The following is a 22,926-nucleotide window of genomic DNA, read 5'->3' on the forward strand; positions in this document are numbered from 1 at the left end:
ACCTTTGTCCCCTCCCACATCCTCTGACTACACCGTGAGTGGCTCCTGGTACAGCTTTGGAGCTGAACATGGCTTCACTACGGTGTCTCATTCAGCCAACAGTGGCTCAGTGCCCTTGGGCCAGAGCTGGAGAGCCTAGTCTGGTAGAGGAGCGTGGCTCTGAACCCGTTACAGAATGCTGAGCTGTGTGTCCTTGGGGTGTGGACACTGCTGTGGGGAGAGGGCCTGGCCAGGGAAGGCAGGAGGACTTCATTGAGGGTGGCTGGCTTTCCAAGCAGCCTGTCCGCTCCCCAGCAGCCTGTCTTCATGCCAGTGCGTTCACACGGTAGTGTCTCCCCTGTGTCAAAAGCAAGGCCTCCCCGGCTGCCGCGCCACATGTGCAATACTTCCACCCGCTCTTCTCCTCTCCCCAAACCCCATCCCCAGGCGTGCTCACCCCCCCCCCCCCCATAGCGCTCAGCTAACCTGCAGTCACTAGTGCTCCTGTGAGCCATGTACCCTTCCTGCTACAAGCTGCTTCCTTTCCAGAACCACCGCCACTTTTATTCCAGTTCTGCAAGGTGGTTGTGCTAACCGGTGTGTCAGTCCACTTACCCGCAGGCCTCCTGAAATGACTCCTCTCTCCTGCTTGTCCTGGGCCCATTGCTTGCGGGCTGGAAGTCTGATTTTGCCCATACGCGCTGGCATGTGGTCTTTCTCTTTTCTAGCTGACATAGCTGAGCTTAACTTTCTGGGTCCATTTCCAACATTATTTCATAACCAAGGCTGGTAAGTCATATCATAGCCTTGGAAGATTGCAAGGCTTGGCAGATTTTGGAACTACTTTTAAATGTACATGGACATATTAAATTTACCTGTCATTGTTGAGAGCCTAGTGACTGACCACAGAGCTGCATTTATTCATAGAAAGAACGCCGAGAGCTCCCTGGGAATGCCAGGCACATGGGACTTTCTGCCATCCTTGAGCATGAGGCCCTCTGACTGGGCCAGCAGGGTCTAGAGAGGCACTGGACAGGCACCAGGAGTAATGAGGCCCTTATGTAGATGGGGTCAGGAGTTGGTCAGCCTGCTGAGCTTACTTCTAGGAAAAAAGCTTGTCTTTTTTTGTTTCTTCCTGAGAATAGTGCTGGCTTGTTCCTTTCATAGAGGAACATGGTTGAAGTACAGATGTTCCAGCCTGAGCTTCTCAGTGCCAGTGTGCTCCCGGACAGCACGAGCCACGCGAGTGAGTAAGGAGAGAGCATGGTGGCCTTCAGCGCCATCCACTTCACACCATCTGCAGTTGTATGGCCATTTGTGAACGGGATGTTGCTTCAATGGACAAGGAGTCACCTGAGTTTTTCTCTTTGCTCTATTTATAGTTCTTAAAAAAACTAGAAAAAGAAAAAGACTATTGGAGAAGTCAATAAATATAAAGAAGAAAGTTAAAAAAATGCTCTTTGATTTTGATATATTTATTCATCTTGATTTCTCTTCATTCAGTTTTCCTTTGGCAAGTCAGCCCTTACTGAGGGTCCCGGGTCCCAGCAGCATTACGATGTGCAGTGCCTGTTATTTTGTCTGACCCGGTCACTAACTGCACAGCATCAGGCATTCTTCTCATTTCTCTTCATGAGGGAACTGAGGCTCAGAAAGGTGAAGTAACTTGCTCAAGCCTTCACAGCCTATAAGTTGCAAAATACAGATTCAAACCCCAGTCGGTCTGGCTCCTTAGCATGCAAAGTATTCACCTGAAATCCAGAGAGGACGGCCTCTATTGCTGCTTTCTGTGTGTGTCCTTGTTTTCTGCATTAATCTGCCTTTCTGTTTATTCCATAAAATTTTCTATCCACAGGAACCCTACAAAAGTTTAGAGATTTATTGAGCTGACGTTTTGAAAACCTGCAAAGGGTACATTGTCAGATGTCACCTAGGAGGTGTCAGAACCGAGTTGGGGTATGGAGTGTGTCTATTTATAGAACACCATTATTAGGCAGAATTCATGACCCATCCAGAAATAAAACAAGTGCGCTAATGTTCTGCCAGTTCTGCAGTAATCAGACTCAAGGTGTCATAAACATGCGTTTTCATAACATGAAAAATGTCACTCTTACCAAAGAGCTCTTGAAATTTAACGATTACCTGGCTCTTTCTATTTATATATATTTTTTCAAAGTTCTCTCTTTCAAATGACAGGAAACCTTTGGAGTGGGTTTTTGGTTAGTCTCACAGATCACATCTTATGATATCTGTAGACATCGTTCTTTTTTTCCCCCCCAGGTCAACAGTATGTTCAATAGACATTTTAATTTTTAATTTATCGTGTTGACATGGTTTCAAGTGTCCCATGCAATATCACACCCTCTACCCTCCGCGCCGTGCCCCTTGCCCCGTGCCCCGTGCAAAGTCTCTCTCCATGCCTGTAGTAGATACCACTCTTTGAAGAGTGTTCACAGTCTAAGATGCCGATCAGCGTTTGTTTCACGACTCTCTTTTTTTTTAATTGAATTTATTAGGGTGACACTGTTAACATAATTATGCAGGTTTTAGCTACCCAATTCTATAACACATCTCTGTACATCGTATTGTGTGCTCACCCCCCCCCCCAGTCAAGTATTTGTCCATCACCATTCCTGCCCCATACCCTCCCCACCCCCCTCCCTCGGCAGTCACCACTCTGTTGTCAGTTTCCATGTTTTCTGTCCCTCTGCCTCCCTCACCCAGCGCCCCCAGTCACCCCAGCAGCTGTCAGCCTGCTCTCTGTGTATCAGTCTCTCTCTAATTGGCTTGTTAGTTCTTTTTGTTCATTAGCTTCCACATTAGTTCATGATTCTTTAAAGTAAGCTATTTGGGGAAAGACCCATAAAAAGGTCTAGACTATATAATTTAGTTGTATTCAGCTATAATTACAACAGCAAATTAAAGAAATTGGGCTCTTACAAACCTGAAATGATAGTATTTTCTGGGATAAATGTACAAAAGTAAAGCCAAGGCCAGTTCACTGTCAAACCGCACCCTTCATCCACACATTGCCCAAGAATAGAAAAGGTTCCCACCCACTTGGAGATCTTTGCTCAACAAAAATGAGTGAACATTTGAGGAAGGAGCAACTGAAAATGAGAAGGAAAAGGAGAGGTCAGTGATTTTCTGGCTCCACTATAGTTCTGTGGAATTTAGTTTTATCTTCAGAGCAGAGCATGTTCTCTTCTTGGTCACGTGTCGTGTGTAGAGCCCAGCTCCCTGGTTTGTCTGCACTGTCACCTCCTTCTGTGGAGAAGTTAGACATTTTGAAATTCACCAGATGAGCCTAGGCTAAGGAGTGTGAGTCATTCTACAGTAGGTGGTGATGATCCCTTTAATGCTAGTCCGCCGTAGGGCTTCTAAAAACAGCTCCATCAGCAGCCCTGAAATGCCATGGACGTGTGTCAGTGCTTGAGCCGTGCAAGGAAGCCTGTCTCTTTGAAGATGACTGAGTGAGTCCCTTGTCCCCTTTACACTCCTCAGAATCACGTGGCTGTCAGTGTCAGCCATGATTTCAGCAGAAGAACACACACCCGCTCAAGTGGAAACCTATCAGTTGCTTCTCTCTGCCTCTCCCGGTCTTACACTCTCCTATGCCTAGGGTTCATCTTTTGGGTCTTTATAAACCAAATTTCTTATATCATCATAAATCGACTTTAAAATCATGCTGATCCGCTGACATTGAGTGCTCTGTGCAAGGTTCCAGCAGGCCTATGAAGACGCAGGTCTCCAGCAGGTCCCCTTAGGCTTGCAGATGAGGTTGCACAGTGTAGAGTCAGGTTTTCCCAGACTGACTTCCCCAGGCTGCTCCCCAGAATCCAGCTTCCATGAGCATTTCCGTTCTTACTGACCATAAGCACTGGAAGCTTCCAACGCTCCCTGCCGGTGTTTGCCCTCCAAGCCCGGGGTGGGTATATCCAATATCACTCTGCGTACATGCTTCTCAGTCTTGAATATACACTGCTCACAAAAATGAGGGGATATTTTATAGCTTCATATTCATTTTGAAATATCCCTTCATTTTTGTGAGCAGTGTATATATATAAACATTTGTCCCTGAGCACAATTAATGAGGCCATGGCAGAGTCTGTATGTGAACTATCAACTCATGTTCATTTAAAGGGAAGACATCTCTTTCTGCTCATTGAGTTATTAGCTCAGAAATAAATTGACATTTGGGGCTTTTCCAGTTTTATACAATGGAGTGGGTGAATTGGACAAGATAAGAATATTCAAAAGCCCCCAGGGTTCATGTCCTTCACTTGTGAATAAAGTACTTGGGACCCAAGGTCATCATACTACTATTCAAATATGGAGAGTTTATTAATTACTCAGTAAGCACTAAATAACCACGATCCTTCTCTGGCATTGCTACCCCTCCAGCTATTAGTCTTTGACAATTAGTCAAGAACAAGGAACATTTTTACTCCTCTTTCTAGTGGACAGAGTACATTCAAGTCCATGACCTCTAGGTAACAACCCTCCCTGTGAGGTAAGGGTTTTAATTTCCAAGCTTCAGTGGGCAAACTAAGGCCGGGGATTAGATGATTGGAGTTTCTCGGTGAGTGGCCAGTGGTGGCAGGCCTGACCCTGGCCTTCCAGTGCTAGGTGTTGTCCTGCCTCCCCCTCTTCTTCCTCTCTCCACTCTTCTCCCTCTCCCCCCTCTTCTCTTCTTCTTTTTTTTTTTCATTAAGTGAAAGGCGGGGAGGCAGAGAGACAGACGTCTGCATGTGTTCCAACCTGGATCTATCAGGCAAGCCCCATAGAGAGCCGATGTGCTGCCCATCTGGGGCCGCTGCTTCGTTGCTCAGCAGCCAAGCTATTTCAGCACCTGAGGCCAGGCCATGGAGCCATCCTCAGTACCTAGGGCCAACTTTGCTTGAACCATTCAAGCCATGGCTGCAGGAAGGTGAGAGAGAGAAGGGGAGGGGGAAGGATATAGAAGCAGCAGTCGCGTCCTGACCAGGAATCAAACCCGGGACTTCTACACGCTGGGCCAACACTGCCAGTTCAACACTATACTGCTAAGCCAACTGGCCAGACCCGCCCTTCCCACTGCTGTTTCTCTTCTTCTCTGTGAGTTTTCTCTGAAGAACAAAAGGTGTCAGACAATTTCTACTTCATTCCACAAAACCATTGCCTGGTCTGTCCCTCCAGGTATTTATTTGGAGAAGCACCTTTGACACATCAGGGCTTTTGTTGACATTAACTAGGGATTTCAGCCAGCCCAGCTGTGCTGTTTACCAAGAGTCCTTAGAAAATTACAAGGTGACGTTCTGCCAGAAGATTGCAGTTTTTGCCCACATTGTGTTCATAGTGTTGTGTGTGGAAGGGAAGAGCTTCCCTGTGACTTAGGAACGATCAGAAGCCAAACCTCAAAGTTGTCCACACTGTTGTTCTATAGGACACAGTTCATTTAGAAGTCCAGATTTTCAACAGCTTCAGTAAGTTTTTTGTTTTGTTTTGTTTTTGTGACAGAGTCAGAAAGAGGGAAGGGACAGACAGACAGGAAGGGAGAGAGATAAGAAGCATCAATTCTTCATTGCAGCACCTTAGTTCATTGATTCCTTTCTCATATGTGCTTTGACTGGGGTGCTACAGCAGAGCCAGTGACCCCTTGCTCGAGCCAGCAACCTTGGGCTCAAGCTAGTGAGCCTTGCTCAAACCAGATGAGCCTGTGCTCAAGCTGGCGACCTTGAGGTCTCGAACCTGGGTCCTCCATGTCCCAGTCCAATGCTCTATCCATTGCACCACCGCCTGGTCAGGCTTCAGTAACTTTTTTAATTCATACCCACTGTAAGCAATTCTGTAAGGGCAGGGATGAGGCAGTTGAATGGTAGTGTCAACTCTATGTCCCCTAACTAGCTGTGTGACTTGAGTAAGTCAAATGAGTTTACTGGAACCAAGTGTTCATTTAGATATAGGGGGACCCTTCCAGATTTAATACTCCATGATTCTATGGATTATAATTTACCTTGTAACTTAATAAGCTTCTTAGAGGTGGGGCCCAGTCATGGAATCTGACCCTGGGTTATTGTCTCAGGATGCCCAGGGAAGGGCAGGAGGGGGGCGACCATGCAGAGGCAGCGCAATAGGAAACTTCCACGAAACAGGCCAAAGGAACTTCCTGGAAGTGGATGGAGGTTAAGGCTGAGAGCAGCCTGCAGTTATGAGCAGGCCACCTGAGGATCGTGACTCGGGGAGCACCAGGCAGGTGGGAGGAGGGGGAGTTGAGGACTGGCACGAAAACTGCCCTAGTTATGTCAGGGCCCTGGAGACCTGGTGTCCAAAGGGGACCCATTATTCAGTAGCTTTAGTCATCAGCCACTGGACACCGTGAGGGCAGAGGTCAGGGAGCAGGTGCCAGGCAGTGGGAGGGAGAGCTGTGGTGGATTCACATCCCCTGCAGCGCAGCCCAGGTGGAGCAGGCCCCTGGGTCCCAGGAAGTGTCTGGGACAGGCACCAACCCTAGGGGGCCAGCGGCTGGGTGGGGCGTCAGCCTTCCCTGAGCCAGGGCCTGGAAGTTCTGAGGTACCCCAGCCGTAGGTGGTGAGGGGATCTTAGGGAACCCTAAACAGGCCTGCCAGCTGCCCCAGGCCTGAGCGAGTGGCGGTGAGGGGTTGGTGTTGGTAAGAAACCCTTGGAGACTAAGCAGCTGTGGAACTTCCTACTTCAACCGGGGCTGCTCCAGAGCAGAGCAGGGCTGGGCACGGAAGGGGGCTGAGTCCACAGGTTCAGTCCAGGGGTTCCAGGAGGGCCGACGCCAAGGAAACGATGCAGGGACCCCGGTGAACAGCTGGTTCTCCCCGAGTAGATAGGACAGTGCGCAGGGCCTTCCTCAGCCCCGTCCAAACCAAGTCAGCATCACTATCCAAGACAAGAAAACTACTAGTCTACCACTCAGTCATCACATCCTCAGGAATGCAGTTAAAGCCCATCACTCCAAATAAAGGATTCGCAAACTGGGTTTCTCCATCTCAAAGAATCGTGTAAATGTTATGTTATTTTGATTTGAAAAATAAGTAAATAAACAAGTTTACTAGTGACAGAAAGTTTAGAATAATCTCTCCCAACCTATACTTGTAGCAACGGCCAGGCAGCACAGTGGGTGCTAATGTAGACGTGACCTTCGTGAGGCTGGAGAGGTGGGTGCTGGCTGCCGACAGGCGTCCACACTGTGCCCTTCCTCATTCTAGCAGCTCTCAGCACAGCAGCCTTGGCTGCGCCCAGTGTGTGTCCACGCACAGAGGCTTAGCTGAACTGTGGGATGTATCTGCTTACCCCCTTTATTTAATTTCCATTCTTCCACAAGATTATAGAAGTCTGTTTTCTATAATAGGATTTTCCATAGCTACAGAGTCATTTTTGTTTTATAATCACTGCTCTGTTTTTCATCCTTTCTCATTTTAGTTATTCTCTTGACTTCTAAATTACTCTGTAGAAGTCTAGATACACAAAAAGAACTTTTGTAATGAACATTTCTTAATGCCCTAAAGTTGGAAAGCAGTAGAAGAGTGCAGATGTTAAGGAAGGTGGTAAGACGGGCAAGCAGGATTCACCGCCCTTCGGGTCCTGGTTGGGCTCACTCCCCCATGTGACCAGGGCTTCTGGGGCTTCCCCCTCGTGTGCTGGGGTCCTCTCTCCCAGAGCGAGCTTCTACTGTCCAGCCTGGCCCAGGCAGCTGGTCCTGTGCAGAAATGACTTTAGTGCCCCCTGTGGAACCCTCTAGGTCTGCACCGTTCACAGGAAGGTTAAGGGACTGCCCATGTCACCACTCCCTGGGCACAGGATTCCATGATCAGCCATTACATCAGCTCCAGTTTCGTTTCCTGGTGCTCCCGGGCACTGGCCTGGTGGAACTTTCTTTAGATCTTCTGGTTAATCACCAGAATAAGGTCTTTCCCACCCAGGCCCCACCCACCGCACTCACTCCCTACACAGACACGGAATAGCCACTCAGTCACAACTGAACTGTGGCCATATAACTCCCCCGGCCGGTCGCCCTTCCTCTCCCCCAGCCCTTGCCCTCCCCTGTCCCTGGGACCGTGGCTCTGCGTGGGTGTCTGGTTGTGTGTTGTGATGCACATAAGATGCCATCTTGTTTGTCCTTCTGGTGACTTCTAAACGGCACGTTCTCACGGACATGTGTTCTTTCAGGTACATGCCTACATCATCAGCCACCTGAAGAAGGAGATGCCGAGTGTTTTTGGAAAGGAAAACAAGAAAAGAGAGCTTATCAGCAGGTTGCCAGAAATCTACGTTCAGCTGCAGCGAGAATACCAGATTTCTGCAGGGGACTTCCCAGAGGTCAAGGCAATGCAGGTACAGTGGCAGGGGCAGGGGCACCACCGCTGGTCTGGTTGGTTGCTGGTCACACATGGTTTCATGGTTTAGGATGGAGGAGAATGCAATTAATTCATCTTCCTAATGGGGATCTGTGATAAGGGGCTGCTGTGAAGAAAGCAGAAGTTATCTGCCTCCTGAAACATTAAAACAAAAGGGGACACGTTTCGGAAGTTAAACTCACATGAAAAAATGAGTCGCCTTCTCACGCTCTATTCAAGGTTGTTTTGATGTTGAAGTGACACCTGTTTTTTTAGAATCCCAGAACCTAAGGGAATTAGAGCTGGGAGTGACCTTGGAGGTCACCCAAGCTGCCCCCTCGGCCGGCCGTGTCCAGCACTGCCCTGCTGTGGGAGTCTGTGCTCGGGCCACACCGCTGCTTACAGCCTCGGGGACAGTCAGAGGCCATGGGGCTCTGTGGACATGGCTGGACTGGACACAGTGTGACATGCTCACTGAAGATTTTGCTTAAGTGTCCATATTGGGCCTTTGGTCAGATTTCAGGGTCTCCCTGAATGTGTGTGGACCAGCCCTCGGTGAGCCTGAGTAGGTGCTACATTCAGCCACCCCGGCCTGACCAGTGGGTCCACCGCCCCACAGTGGTGTTAAATGAACAGATCAGTGCTGATCACATCCTTCCGCTAAGGCAGACAGGTCCTTGCTCTGGGCAAGAAGATGATCTTCACAGAGCCAGACTGACCGTCCTCTTGTCCAGTGCAAGGACCTGTCTGCAGTGGGAGCCGCAGTGCAAACCGAGATGGCCGCAGCCCCCAGCCAATGACGTGGACAGGTGAGGCGGGCCAGGTGGACAGGTGAGGCGGGCCAGGTGGACAGGTGAGGCGGGCCAGGTGGACAGGTGAGGCGGGTCAGGTGGACAGGTGAGGCGGGCCAGGTGGACAGGTGAGGCGGGCCAGGTGCACAGCAACCGTGTCACTCTCCCCAACTGCCTCTTACTTTCTCACATTTGACACAGATATGGGTTTCTAGAAATATCTCTACAAGGAAGAAGTCAATTCTACAATTGAGATGAGAGCTTGTGGGGGCCCATGATGGGGGCAGATTGAGATTCTAACCCCACCCAGGAGGGGAGCCCTGCCTGCCCGGTTGGCCCTGCCCTGTGGGAAAATAGGCCTGGGTGGCTCAGGAGAAGCTGGAAGTCTGGGAACTACCCTGGTTTTCAAAGTTGGTCTCAAACTTTCTTCCTTTCTTCTTTCTTTCTATTTATTTATTTATTTATTTATTTATTTTGACAGAGATAGAGAGAGAGTCAGACAGATGGACAGATAGGGAGAGAGATGAGAAGCATCAATTCTTCATTGCGACTTCTTGGTTGTTCAGTGATTGCTTTCTCATATGTGCTTTGACCAAGGGATACAGCAGAGTGAGTGACCGCTTGCTCAAGCCAGCGACCTCGGGGTTTTGAATCTGGGTCCTGCGCATCGCAGTCCAACGCTCTATCCACTGTGCTACCGCCTGGTCAGGCTTAAACTTTCAAAGATACTACTACATAGGTCAAACAAAGGGTACCTCAAACTGGCTGTTCCCTGAGCCCCAGAGAAAGGCAACACTGAAGTGAGAGAACAGTTTGAAGTCTGCAGCTGGAAGGTTGGGCCTGGGGCTACCTGCCTCGTCAGCCTGGGCCTGGCCGGGTCAGAGCTGGGGCAGAGGGCAGTCCTGGGGAAGAAAACAAGGAAGCTGGTGGCCCCTCACCTCGGCTCCTAGGAGCAGGCCCAGCCCAGTTGGCTGGACAGTACAGGAAAGGCCCAGACCTTCACTGAGAACCCTGTGGGCCAGGCCCTGCACCAGGCGCCTTCGCGCCTTCAGTGGACACCTCCTGAGTGCCCAGGACTAGTGTCAGGGAGCTCCACCTGACAAGTGCCCCATTCACCCGTACTCACTTATTCTTTCACCCAAGAAATACTATGTCTACTGTGGCCAGACACTCTTCTAGGCCCCAGAATAAGTCAATGAACAAATGGCAAAAATCTTTGCCCCTATGGGCTGTACATTGTGGATTATGATCTTTTGCCACTATGACTATGGTTGGCAAGGGTTATTATTAGGACATGTGCTCCTTGTCACCACACAAGTGCTGTTGTGCCTCGGTGTAATTAATTAATGTATCATGGTCTGTTATTTAGGGACTCTCTTTCTAATAAAGCTGTAACTCCATGAGGCCAGTGACTGTGTCCTGTTCACTGCCATAGACCCAGCATCTGGTATGTCACAGGTGTTCAGTTAGTGTGTGTTGAATGAGTTGTCATCAAGTTTTAGTGTATGTTCATGTCAACAAAGGAAGGTCCAAGCCTATAGAAAAACTTCAAAAGAGTTCATTTGAGCCAAAACACTAAGGACCACCAGAAGCAAAATCTCAAAGGGTTGAAAAAGTGCTCCAGGCCCTGGCTGGTTGGCCCAGTGGTAGAGCGTCAGCCTGGTGTTCGATTCCCGGCCAGGGCACACAGGAGAGGCACCCATCTGCTTCTCCACCCCTCCCCCTCTCCTTCCTCTCTGTCTCTCTCTTCTCCTCCCGCAGCCAAGGCTCCATTGGAGCGAAGATGGCCCGGTCACTGAGGATGGCTCTATAGCCTCTGCCTCAGGCGCTAGAATGGCTCTGGTTACAACAGAGTATCGCCCCCTGGTGGGCATGCCGGTTGGATCCCGGTGGGGCGCATGCGGGGTCTGTCTGACTGCCTCCCCATTTCCAACTTCAGAAAAATACAAAAAAGAAAAAGAAAAGAAAAAGTGCTCCAAAGAAGGGCAGTTTGCAGTTCTTTTCATACATTTAGAACCAAAGGAGAAAGTATAAGGCCCATGAAGTCCATTACTGGTCGATTAAGGAGGCAGGAGAAAGCAAAGCAGGGAGATCTCTGGGACTGGATAAAAAGTGAAATAGATTCATACTTGTTTTACATTGGTAGGTGCAGGGTACTTAACGTTTCTCGTTTGTAGTAGATAGAGCTGTTCTGAGGCAACAAGATAACAATAAGGGGTTTCCTGGTAGTCCTACCCTGGTGCAGGTAGTAAGGCCTCCTCCGAGGAGTCTGGTAAAGAGGGTTCTTGCCTGACCTGTGGTGGCGCAGTGGATAAAGCATTGACCTGGAACGCTGAGGTCGCTGGTTTGAAACCCTGGGCTTGCCTGGTCAAGGTACATATGGGAGTTGATGCTTCCTACTCCCCTCACCTCTCTAAAATGAATAAATAAAGTCTTTTAAAAAAAGTTCTGAAGGCACAAATTAACCTTTTATTAAGGAATCTATAGGCCCGGAATGTGACTATGCACCGTGACACGCCCAGTTAGGAATTCATGATTAGACATTCTGCATGGTTCCTCTTGGTCGCTGAGCTTGTCGGGCCTGCTACATAGGCACTCTTTTCCATTCACACAGATAATATAGCAGGCTCTAAGGTAGTGACTGTCTCAGACCCTGGCCCAGCCCTGAATCTGACTCCCACAGGGCTTATAGACCAGCAGTTTCCAGAGCAAGCCCCTGAAAGCAGGGAGAGGCTTCCTCCTTGGAAGCTAGGTGGGTCCTGATCACACACCACCCCAGTCCCTTCAGGGACTGCCCAGGGGCCAGGTGGGCCTGAAGCTTGCAAGGTGTGCTTACAGTCACCTGATACCTTGGCTAGTTTGCTGTCACCTAGGAAGCTCAGGTGGAGAAACGGGGAATGGGTAGTCAGGGCTGTCATCCCTGAGTCTGACTTCCTCTACAACACAGGCACTGCACCTCGCATCAGCTGCGTCTGGGACAGGGGTGGGGCTTGAGCTTGGCAATGACTTTATCATGACCTTTGCACATCTCAGAGTCACTCAGGGAGTTCACTGATGCCATCTCTAAGTCTCTGTTCTCCCTGTGCTCTCATAGACCAAGCTGGTCTGGCAGACTCAGCCTTAACGAGTCAAATGTATTTTGAAGGCTTGTGCCTGGTGCTAGGAAATGCCTGTGACCTGCTGGTAAAGCTGTCTGTGTCCCCAAACACAAAGTGCCCCTTTGGGAGGGAGTCTGATTTACCACACTGATGTGTCTGTCCGTCCTGGAAAACAAGAACACTAGCGAGGTCACCTTGATTGCTGACCCAATAGTCCTCCAAGGAGAATCCCACTACTGCAGCTGAGGAGTTGGCAGCATTTCAACAGCAGAGGGCAGCAGAGCCATCCCCCATCAGCCCAAACCTTCTCAGAGTTTGAACACCACGTCTGATAAATGTTGGGAGTGGATGGGCAAGGGATGGCCCATGGAGACTGGGCTAGAAACTGCCCTTTGAGTTTTGGGAGAGAGCAGTTCCAGGATTCTGGGCTAGGTGGCTTTGATAGATGCAGTTATTGATGACTAAATCTTTAAATTACCCAGGATGCATTTATCCCATTCAGAAGGTTTCTGTTTTGGAGTCACCCTGGTAGAGGGCAGGGATGGCAGTTTGATTTGTACCCCACACTCTCTGGTCGGACCTGGGTGATGGGGGAGTGCAGGGTGTATTTCCTGCGTGCCCTCCAAGGCAGGAATGGCTACCATTGCTGTTTCCTGTCCACCCCTACAAATATGTGGCCATTTCCCCTTGCCAACTTCCCAGAGGTTTCCATGCCCCTACAGGAGGGGGGGAGGTTTGGGCGGACACCACCCTCATTTGTCTGCATGGCCAGACACAGGGGCTCTGTGTGTGCTCAGAGCTCAGGCTTGTTCATGAGGAAGGAGGGGAGGTATTTGTGCACCCAGGGGAATCCAGGCTTGTTAACCTCAGCAGCTCGGATTTTTGTGTAGGCTCCCTGCTTTCCTCCTTCTGGCTGTTCCTATCTCAGCCCCCTTGGCGGACTCAGATGTTGGCAGCATGGTTTGGAGCTGATGTTGGGTGACATGCAGGTGACCACAGTCTGCCAGTGAGGATGGAGGGTTGTGTTTTAGAAACTCGGTCTGCACCACCTTGCTGCTTTACGCTAAGTGCAGGCCGTACACTGATGTCAGCCCAGCCCAGCGAGACTTGACAGCTCCAGAGTTTCCTGGTAAGAAGAGGATTGGAGGTGCCTCTCTAGAAATCATGTCAGGCTCTTTAGCTTTCAGTTCTGTCCCCTCTGCCATCTACAGCTAAGTGTCCCTCGCCTGTGGTGGCAGCACAGTGGATAGAGCATTGATCTGGAACACTGAGGTTGCCAGTTCATAACCCTGGGCTTGCCTGGTCAAGGCTCATACAACAAGCGATCAGTGGACAACTAAAGTGAAGCAACTATGAGTTGATACTTCTCGCTTTCCCTCCCCTCCGTAAAATCAATAAATAAAATATTTTTAAAAAATTTAAAAATAAAGCTAAGGGTTCCACTTCTAAATGAATAACAAAAAATGTCTGCCCTGCCAGTGTATACCCTAGAGAACACAATTTTGATTCTCCATTGGAAACAACCTATACATCTGAGGGTGGGACAAAGTCAGTGACAGTGACTCCGATATAAATTCAGTATTATATAGCAATTAAGAATAAGGTTCTATGTCAGGCTGATTCCCAGGTTCAGTGCAAGCCTAGTTAAGTGTGGAAGGACTGCCCAGAACAGCAATTCTACAAGATGGGAAGGTGGGTATTTTGGTGGTGGTGGTTGGTCTTGGCATTTTGTTTTTGTTTTTTTGGTAAGCCACTCCTTTGTCTAGGAGTTTGGATGTGGGACTCCACCAGAAAGCAAGCTCTGGAACAGCCCAGGGTGTGGAGTATCTGCTTTAGAAAAGCATTCCTCTCCCTCAGCTCCCCTCCCTGCTTGCTCCCTGAGGAGAGGGCCTGTAACCGAGTCTGCGGTTTCTCCTTTTACAGGAACAGCTTGAGAACTATGACTTCACCAAATTCCACTCACTGAAGCCCAAGCTGATCGAGGCCGTGGACAACATGCTGACCAGCAAGATCTCGTCCCTGATGGGCCTCATCAGCCAAGAGGAGCTGAACATGCCCACTCAGCTCGTGCAGGGCGGCGCCTTCGACGGCACTGCCGAGGGCCCCTTCAACCAGGGCTATGGGGAGGGCGCCGGGGAGGGCGCCGATGAGGAGGAGTGGGTTGTGGCCAAAGACAAGCCTGTCTACGATGAGCTCTTCTACACCCTGTCACCTGTCAATGGCAAAATAACGGGTGTCAATGCCAAGAAGGAGATGGTGACCTCCAAGCTGCCCAACAGCGTCCTGGGCAAAATCTGGAAGCTGGCCGACTGTGACTGTGACGGCATGCTGGACGAGGAGGAGTTCGCGCTGGCCAAGCACCTCATCAAGATCAAGCTGGACGGCTACGAGCTGCCCAACAGCCTGCCCCCCCATCTCGTGCCCCCCTCTCACAGGAAGTCCCTTCAGAAGGCTGACTGAGGGACAGGTCACCCACAGGGCAGGCAGTGTGGGGTGGGAGTCCTGGGGCTTGGGCCGGAGACCCTTGCTGCCACTGACTCACTGAGTGACCCTGGGCAAGGCACTGCCCTCTCTGGGCCTCAGTTTCCCCATATGTAGAATAGGGAGGGCAGACACTGGACACTAGACGAGGTTCTTTGACCTATAAAATTCTCACGAGTTTTTATTAAAATATTGGGAGGATGGAGGATAGGAGATTGTAGGGTGGAGAAGAAACAGAAATTGACCAAAGAGTTCTCAAGCCTGGAGAGACATAAGTATGGAGGTGGGCCTGCTGGAGTCTGAGAGCTGGGAGCTCGGGCCAGCGCCGCAGCGTGAATCTGCTGGCTCCCTGCCCCGCTCATCATCCGGAACTCGTCCCTCAGAGTGCAGCCTGACAGAGCAAAGATGATCTTATTTATTTCCTGCTATGTAAAGAGTGGAAAGAAACAGCAGAAAGGGTTCTGTTCTCTCCAGACTGTCTACCAAAGAGAAAGAAACTGCTGCCCAAGGTTTAAAAGGAGGGTGCACCGTGTCTGTCTGTGCCCTGTGCCTTTCGCGGGCCCAAGCAGACGGGCAGCTGGGCTCGGGCAGCTGGGCTCAGACAGCATCTGTTCCAGCACCCTGCCGAGCGGCCCTCCCAGCCCCACCCCGTGGCCTTCCCCGCAAAATTGTGTTTGGTTAGGAATTTGGAATTAATTAGGAATTAATAATTAATTTTATTAGCCCGGCAAGATTTCTAGTATTCGCTTCAAGTCATGTTGAAGTCCGATGATTAGCTTTTCTTACTGGTCTGTCCAATACTTTGTAGCAAAGTCTATTTATCATACTTAAAACTTCAGAAAAGAGATGGTTCTCCCCAGTTGTCGCTTAGACTTGTTTCATGTCCCCAAGTCCCCTTGGTCAATGGCAACATTTAAATTCACCAAAACATGTCTTACATGCCCAGTCCTGGGCCTGCAGACACAGGAATGAGGATCCAGCCTGCCCTGAGGTGTCAGGTAGGAAAGGTCAGTCCACTAGCATTACACGCTATTTTTAATTTTTTAAAAGTCATTTTTATTCTGTCCAGTTTTGTTTTGGTTTTTTTCTTATCGGATAAAAGCCTTTATACAGAAACAGGTGGAACCTTTTATATAAAACCTTCAAAAAGCTGTGTGGTTTGTATCATGAATGCCAATCATGAGGCATGAGGGTTCTGTTTCCTGTGTTAGCCCCTCTGGGCCATCCTCTCCGCTGCCTGTGTCAGGTGGGGGTGGTGATGCTCACGCCCCTCCCCGCTCTGCGCTCCAGCTGGGGAGTGCGGCGCCTCCCCGTTACACCACGCTGCAGTAAGAGAGGAATAGGAACGGATGACTGCCTGGCACAGGGCCCTGCCAGCGCCAGAGGGATGAGATCCGAACAGTCCCACCTGAGCCTTCCAAAAGTCAGCTTTGTTTTGTTTGTTTGTTTGGTGTTACCTATGACATCAGGGTCAGAACCGCAGGCTTAAGAGAAATGTTTTACTTTAGAGGAGCATGTACGCAGATGCCAACTCTCACACTACCTAGCTTGCTTTCTAAATAATTTTAATAGAAATAAATGCCTAGTATGGTCTTTATTCTTACTGAGCACTTTTAAATTAGACACAGAGAAAAGAGATGTTTATAATTCCAGCACTGGAATGGAGCAGATGGTTCTGTGAATGCACTAGGACTGCCCGAGTGGGAAGGCACCGTGGAGTCCACTGCAGGACTGAATTGAGAGAAGAGGGTTCAATGGTTCATAGACTTAGAGATGCCAAGGTTAGCTGCTTTTCCACTCAGAATTATCTTGCTTCTTTAACTCGACTGAGTTGTCCTATATAAAGATAACTATGTACACATATGTATATGTCACATGAATATGTCTTTTTAACACTTGTCAATATGTACATATGTAGATGTGGCCGAGTGCTGTCTATGGAGAGACATATAAGAAAACTGTTTTAGAGAGCCAGCGGACTGAGGTTTCTGGTTTCTATGCGGAAAGAAACTCCCGTGTCGTGCCCCCATCCTGCCATGCCTGCAGGTGGGAGAACACCTGGCAGCTCAATCTTTTCCTGCTGAGGAAAAAAAAATGTCACGTGTTTATTTTTCTTAACATCTTCTAACATGAAGTCATTGGAATTGATTAGAAAGAAAAACTGGAAAACATCAGGGAAGGCACCCGGTAAGAACCCATATCTTCCCAGGCCTCGCACAAAGCTTTACTCTGTGTGCAAAGCCCCCACTGTCCCACTCCTCCCCCAGGCAACCTGCAGGTTCCAGCAGCGTCTGCTCACCTTGACCTACCTTACTGCCCTCCCCACACTAGCCTGGTTTTCAAAGCACCCCTCCCGAAGTGTTCACCAATGATTGGGAGGGCAGAAGCAGGTAAACTATAGCTCTAGAAACTACCTCATGCTCACCAGGATTCCACGGAAGAAAATCTAGTTTCTATGCAGCGCATAGTGTGCAACAAACCACTGCAGTTAGAATAGAAACTGGAGCCTGCTCTTCCTGAAGTTGACGTCCCAGTTGTCAGCCTGCTGATGAGGCCTGGAACCTGTGGAAAGAATCGGGCACTAAGTAAGCCCTGCCCAAACTCCCCAGCCCTGTGGGGATGTGCAGACGCCCAGCCTGCTTCAGCCTTTGCTCCGGCCCAGCGTCAAAAATGGATTCTTTTCTCCCTGTGCAGTGGGATGGCCCAGTTGGGGTCAGTCTTCAGTGGTTAGGGCCATTCGTCTCATTGGCTTTCACTTCTCCAGGGCCAGACTGAGTTCTCTTTGGACCATTTGTCATTGTGCAACAATAGCGAATTTGGACTTGCGGCTGTGGTTCCTCTCACAAGATGGTGGGCCTTGAATAGTTGAATTGTTATTCTGTTATCATGGGGCTGGGTGTGTAGGTAGGTGAGCATGTGAGGAGAAGCATAATGTTTCCTCTTCCAGCTCCCTCCTTACCAGCCCCCAGGAGAGGCCTTGGCACAGCCCGAGCCCGCTGCCCCTGCCCGTTCCAGTGGTGTGTCGGGTCTCCTAAGGAGCTGCTTCACCCCCACACTGAGAACGTCTTGTACTGGAGTCCACTGCCCAGCATGGGGTTTAACTGCCAGGGTCCTGCCTCACATCCAGTGCCCCAGAAAAACTGCCTTGAACATAAGAGAGCATTTCACAGTCACTTGATTTCCACCATGTGGCAGAGGACATTCTTAGGACAGACAACCACTGAGTTTATTCAGGTAAATGAGGGCCTAGTAGAGTGTCAGTGTTGGGCTCGAGGTTGGAGGTAAGAGATGTAGGCCGCGAGGGGCCGGGAGCCGAAGACCCTGTCTGTAGATGATGCGTGCTTCGTTAGGCAGCAGCAGCAACAATAACAGCAGCAGGCCGCTTCACTCAGACTTTTTATGGCTAATCAGACAATAGTGTCACTTAGTCAAAAACCACGTCCTTGATTCCATAAGGTGCTCATATTAGGGCAGTGCTCAAGTCCTGTGTCCTTGGTTGCTTCAGGCGTTATGGCTACACAGCCTAAAAACAGGTGAGCAAGCCTAACTTGAACCATTTTCCCAACGGTCCTCCCCCTTAGGGTTGCTTGCCTCACAATCTACGCAATAGGTATCTTCTGCAAGTGTCCCTCTGCAAGGAATGAGGTATATTATCTATATCCCTATCTATATCCCACAACAGCAATAGAGACTGCAGCAAAAACTTAACTGAGCAAGCTATACCAACAGTAACAAGCAAGGTGGCACAGCATCGTGATGCTAGGAATGCCCCCCCCTTTCTGGAGAGGGTCTCCAGTGAGACGTTCTACCTCCCAGGTTTCTTTTGCCAACCCAGGCAAGGCCTGGCTGACACTATGCTGCTCATCTGGCGTCCCTTCACAATAGGGACCGGGGGTGACATCGACCCCTGCATGGCACCCGGCAGCTCTGCAAAGGCAATGGGCCCAACACTTGCGGCTCCTGGGTCGGAGGGCTAGCACTCAGTACAGCTCTTTGCTCTAGAGGGGCACTCCACTAAGCCAAAGTCGCAGTTTGCGCTACACCTGACTTGGGAGCAGACACCCATGAGCGCACCCATCTGGCTCTCGGGTAGGCAGTGCTGACTTGCACTGGCTCCTGCAAGGTAATGGACTAGCAGGCCTGCCGGACCACATAGACAGCTATTAGCTGTTTCTCCACCAAGGAGTAGCAAGTCTCGGTGCCTTAATATAACTGGGACCAAAAGCCTAGAGGGGTGCATCTTTGCCCAGACTTCTGCAATAGGCCCCATTCAAACCTGTCAGGGGTTACATTAACATTTAATTGGAAAGGCTTAGTGGGATCAACCACTTGTAGGGCCTGTGCCTGGGCCACTGCCCACCAGGCATCCTCAAAGTCCCACTCTGCCTCTGAAGTCCAATTCCAGACTGCCCCCTTCCAACACAGTCGGTACAAAGGGTGAGGGACCCAGGCTAGGTAGGGAATGAACACATGCCAATATCCCAAGAGGCCTACAAAGGTTTCCTGTCTGGCTTGTGCACAGGCCACACTGGTGAGTTGCAAGGGCTGTGTGCCAGCCAAACAGCTCCCACTCTTCTAATTTTAGTAGAATTGCTCCTGTGATTTCCTCCTGTCCTCTCGGCCTTCCATGTGGGAGCCCCCTGCCAGCTCCACTCCTGCCCACAGCTGTAGGAGAACCTAGGGAGCACGCCCTCACATGTCCTCCCAACACTGCTCAGTGTCAGTCCCCCGCGGGGAGGGGGGCAGGCGACAAGGGGGCATGTGCTTCCGTGCCTCTGCAACACCACCTTCATAACCTAAACCCAAAGGTGGAACTCCCAACTGCAGCCCTTGTAAGACATCTATCTACCCTTAAGATATATTCAGGGATAGGACAGTGCACTGCATGGCGTAGGAGGCAGTCTCCCCTCTCCAATGGAACAAATACTGGCCCCACTTGGACAGCCCAAGCCCTGCAACTGCCAATGGCCACGGGCGTCCCAGGGAACCTCTCCAGGTTCCTGTAGGGGAGGGAGCAGTCAGCTCTGGTATCCATCCAAGCTAACACTTATTCCACAATAGAAGGGGACCAGTGGATTGCCAATTCCATACAAGGCCTTTGGTCCCTGCCTATCCCTTTTAAGAGGGTCCCTTGGCCTTCCCCCTATTCAAACTAGAACAAAGCTTGGGGGTCCCCCCACCCCCTCAGCTCCTTCCTGCACAGTAGTCTCACCGCGCGCTGCGTGCATAGTGCTCGTTTCCTCTGCTTCTTCAGTGGCCGAAACTTCAGTCTGGTTACCTGGTTACCTTCAGCAGCCCTTTTCCTTGTGGGGGTTGGGGGGTCAGCAGAGGCAGCCCTCATGCCCTTGGGTGCTATATTGCCTTTGCTTTCCCCAAATCCACCACCATCTGCATGACCATGTTGGTGGGCTGCAGGCCCAGAATGGCCACCAGGGACCTAAAAAGAGCAAAGAGGGTGCTCCAGGGAATCTGTGCTCCGAGAGCATGCCACCCTCCACCCCTATGTCCCATAACCATAGCAACCAGGCTGCTAGAGACTCGGTGTGTTTCCACCTGAACTGCATCCCTAACTCTAACTCTGTATGGGTAGAGGGCTGGACCGCAGAATGCTCTACAGGTTGTGCCTGACCCTGAGGCGCGCACTCTGCTGCGGGGCTTTGAGCCTGAGAAGGCTCATCTCAGCACCCTCACCCTTGCAGAAGTCAGAGGCAACCATTACCGCAGACCCAGAGTGGCTCCGCCGGCACAAAGGCGGCTGCTCCTCCAGCAACTGTTTGGTGTCATCCAGTGTCTGCTGTTGCTGGCGTTCGGCTTTCAGCTCCTACTACTGGAGCTCTTCGGCTCGCACCTCCTAATCTGGAGTGCTTCCGCAGAGCTGTAAGAAATATCTACTCCACAGCCCCTGCCTCTGTGGGGGCGTGTTTTTTGTTCGTTTCTCAAAGCCCTCACCCACGTGTAGAGCCTTTTCCAACCTGACAGGTGTCCCATCCACATCAGCCAGTCCTTCAGCAAGTGGTCACGCTGGGCGCCTCCCAAGCGCCAGCTGCTCTGCGGTCACTGTCTCAAGGACAGATGTGGCCAGCCTCTCCATCTCAGCAGGCGGTAATGCAGACTGTCTGCTCCTTCCTCCCATAAGTGGAGGAGCCAAGTTGGGATGGGCTCCCCCAGATGCTGCCGGCTCTGCTTCCTGAGCTCCCACGGCTCGGTGGGAGTGTAAGTAGTGTACATGGTAAATTCTGTCACCTCCAGGGGGGCCTCCGGACCACCCCCCCCCCCTCCACTGGGCTAGAGGTTGGTCAAGCCCCAGCCTCTGCTTCACCACCAGGCATGCATGCCGTTCTGGGCCAGGGGTGGAACTTCCTCTCCCCTGTTCCCAGGCTCACCAGTGTCCACAGATTTTGGGTCCTTCCCTGGATAAGCGAGCTCGTGCTCAAGAGCTCATCCACAGGCTTCCAGCCGTTCCTCCTCGAGCCATAAAACTTCCACTTGGGCTTCATGCTGCTGCTTCAAGGCCGTGAGGAACAGCCAGCCAACTCGGCCGGCTGCAACCCGAGACTTCTCAGAAATTGCGTCTTCAGGGACACACAAGGCCTTCTCCAAACCCTGCGGGCTCCCATCTACCTCCCCCCACTCCTCAGGAAGAGCCCAAGATGTTAGGATCGCAGCCAGGGGGTACCACAACCCAGTCTGAGGCCATATGTCCTCTGGTGGGGTAGTGGGGACACTTACCCCATCCTGCCATCTATACCAAGTGTCAAGTCTGAGTTTGGAGGCAAGGGACATAAGGCTGGGGCCAGGAACTGAAGAAGATGTGCAGACCTGTCTGTAGATGATGCATGCTTTATTGGGTGGCAGCAACAATAGTGACAGCAGCAGCAGCAGCTGAGCTGCACTCAGGTGCAGCTAATCAGACAATAGTGGCATTTTGTCAAAAACCATGTCCTTGATTACATAAGAAGCTTACATTAAGGCAGGGCTCAAGGTCCTATGTCTGTGGTTAAATCAGGTATTATGGCTGCACAGCTGAAAAAAAGTGACCAAGCCTAACTTTAAACATTTTCCCAACAGTCAGGTTACATGTCAATTAGCCAATGCAGTTAATACACAATGCTACATTTTTTTGTAATCTTTTTTAGCAGTGTCAAAAAAGAGTCTACTGATCAATAAATTTCTGAAAAAAACCACTACCTTTCCTCTCCCAGCTCTGATTGTCCAGGGACTGGGTGCAGCTAGCTGTCTCTGGAGTAAAGCAGGGATCCCATCATCCATTCGGAAACAGGCAGAGGAGTTAGGAGATGGAGTACCCCTTTGGCACACTATCTTTGTGACCCCTGACTTCCTGTGTTCGCTCTGGGTAGGAGACTCCCCAAATGGGGCTTCTTTAGAGGGAAAGCAGCTCCATCCACTGGGGGCAGGCCTCAAGGGAAGCTAACGCCCCCACTGAGAGCGACTGGAAGCCAAGACTAGAGGGGACCCTTCCAAGGACGGAACAGCAGCACCGAACACTCAGAGGAGCAGTCCTGCCGTGATGCCCTCTTCCCATACACAGAAGGTGCGTAGTGCTGGACTGCAGGCCTGGCGGCGGGCACTGCCCCTGCCTCTCCCACACCTCACGGGTGGACCGCCCACTGCAGACATGTGGGGTTTTCCCACTGGCAACCATCTACCTCCTGGTGATCCAGACTTAGAATTTCCTCTCGGGAGCACTCCGCACTTCCCCGCCCTCTGTCTGAGCCATGAGGTTTGGGTGAGCTAGACCCCCTACCCCTTCTTTCCAGGGTGGGTCCTGATTGGCTTGAGCTAATTAGAGCAATTCATCCCCTGGTCACAGAAGTTGGTTCAGGAGTGGACATGTGGTTCAATTCAAGCCTATGAGAGCCAAGCCCTTCAGACTTGTTTCAACTCTTAGGAGAAATGTTCTCTTCTCTAAACCATGCAATGCAAAGAAGCAAGCCTATTGGTGCAACAATATAAATGGCATTGAGAGGGTGCCCAGAACTGCTGAGGGCAGGACAGGGAGGTTAGGCAGAGGTAATCCAGGTGTGTGGTGGCATCATTTGAGCTGCTGGATCAAACCTCACCTAAAGTCCTCCTGCCACACTCCTTTTATACTATTTAAACCCATTTGACTAGAGATTTCACTTACCTTTAAGGTAAATAATCCAAAACCAACAGGATTCTCATTTCAGTAGGGGCTACAATCAGTCACTGCAAAAGAATGTGCAGTGGCTT

General features: G+C 50.5%; 2 protein-coding genes across 2 annotated transcripts in view; both read left to right on the top strand.

Annotated features, from left to right (window-relative positions):
• EHD4 (EH domain containing 4) overlaps window positions 1-16,668 on the top strand; it is an 82,587-nt gene extending 65,919 nt beyond the window's left edge. Inside the window, exons 5-6 of the mRNA XM_066343775.1 lie at window positions 8,158-8,322; window positions 14,137-16,668. Coding sequence (XP_066199872.1) covers window positions 8,158-8,322; window positions 14,137-14,673 — 702 coding nt within the window. The 3' untranslated portion in view covers window positions 14,674-16,668. The remainder of the gene's footprint in view (window positions 1-8,157; window positions 8,323-14,136) is intronic.
• A 2,090-nt stretch (window positions 16,669-18,758) lies between these two features.
• Window positions 18,759-22,926, top strand: part of SPTBN5 (spectrin beta, non-erythrocytic 5) — a 64,300-nt gene continuing 60,132 nt past the window's right edge. Inside the window, 3 exon segments of the mRNA XM_066341681.1 lie at window positions 18,759-18,783; window positions 20,394-20,571; window positions 20,674-20,796. Coding sequence (XP_066197778.1) covers window positions 18,759-18,783; window positions 20,394-20,571; window positions 20,674-20,796 — 326 coding nt within the window.

Source organism: Saccopteryx leptura, chromosome 6, assembly GCF_036850995.1.
Source record: "Saccopteryx leptura isolate mSacLep1 chromosome 6, mSacLep1_pri_phased_curated, whole genome shotgun sequence".
NCBI classification, from domain to species: Eukaryota; Metazoa; Chordata; class Mammalia; order Chiroptera; family Emballonuridae; genus Saccopteryx; species Saccopteryx leptura.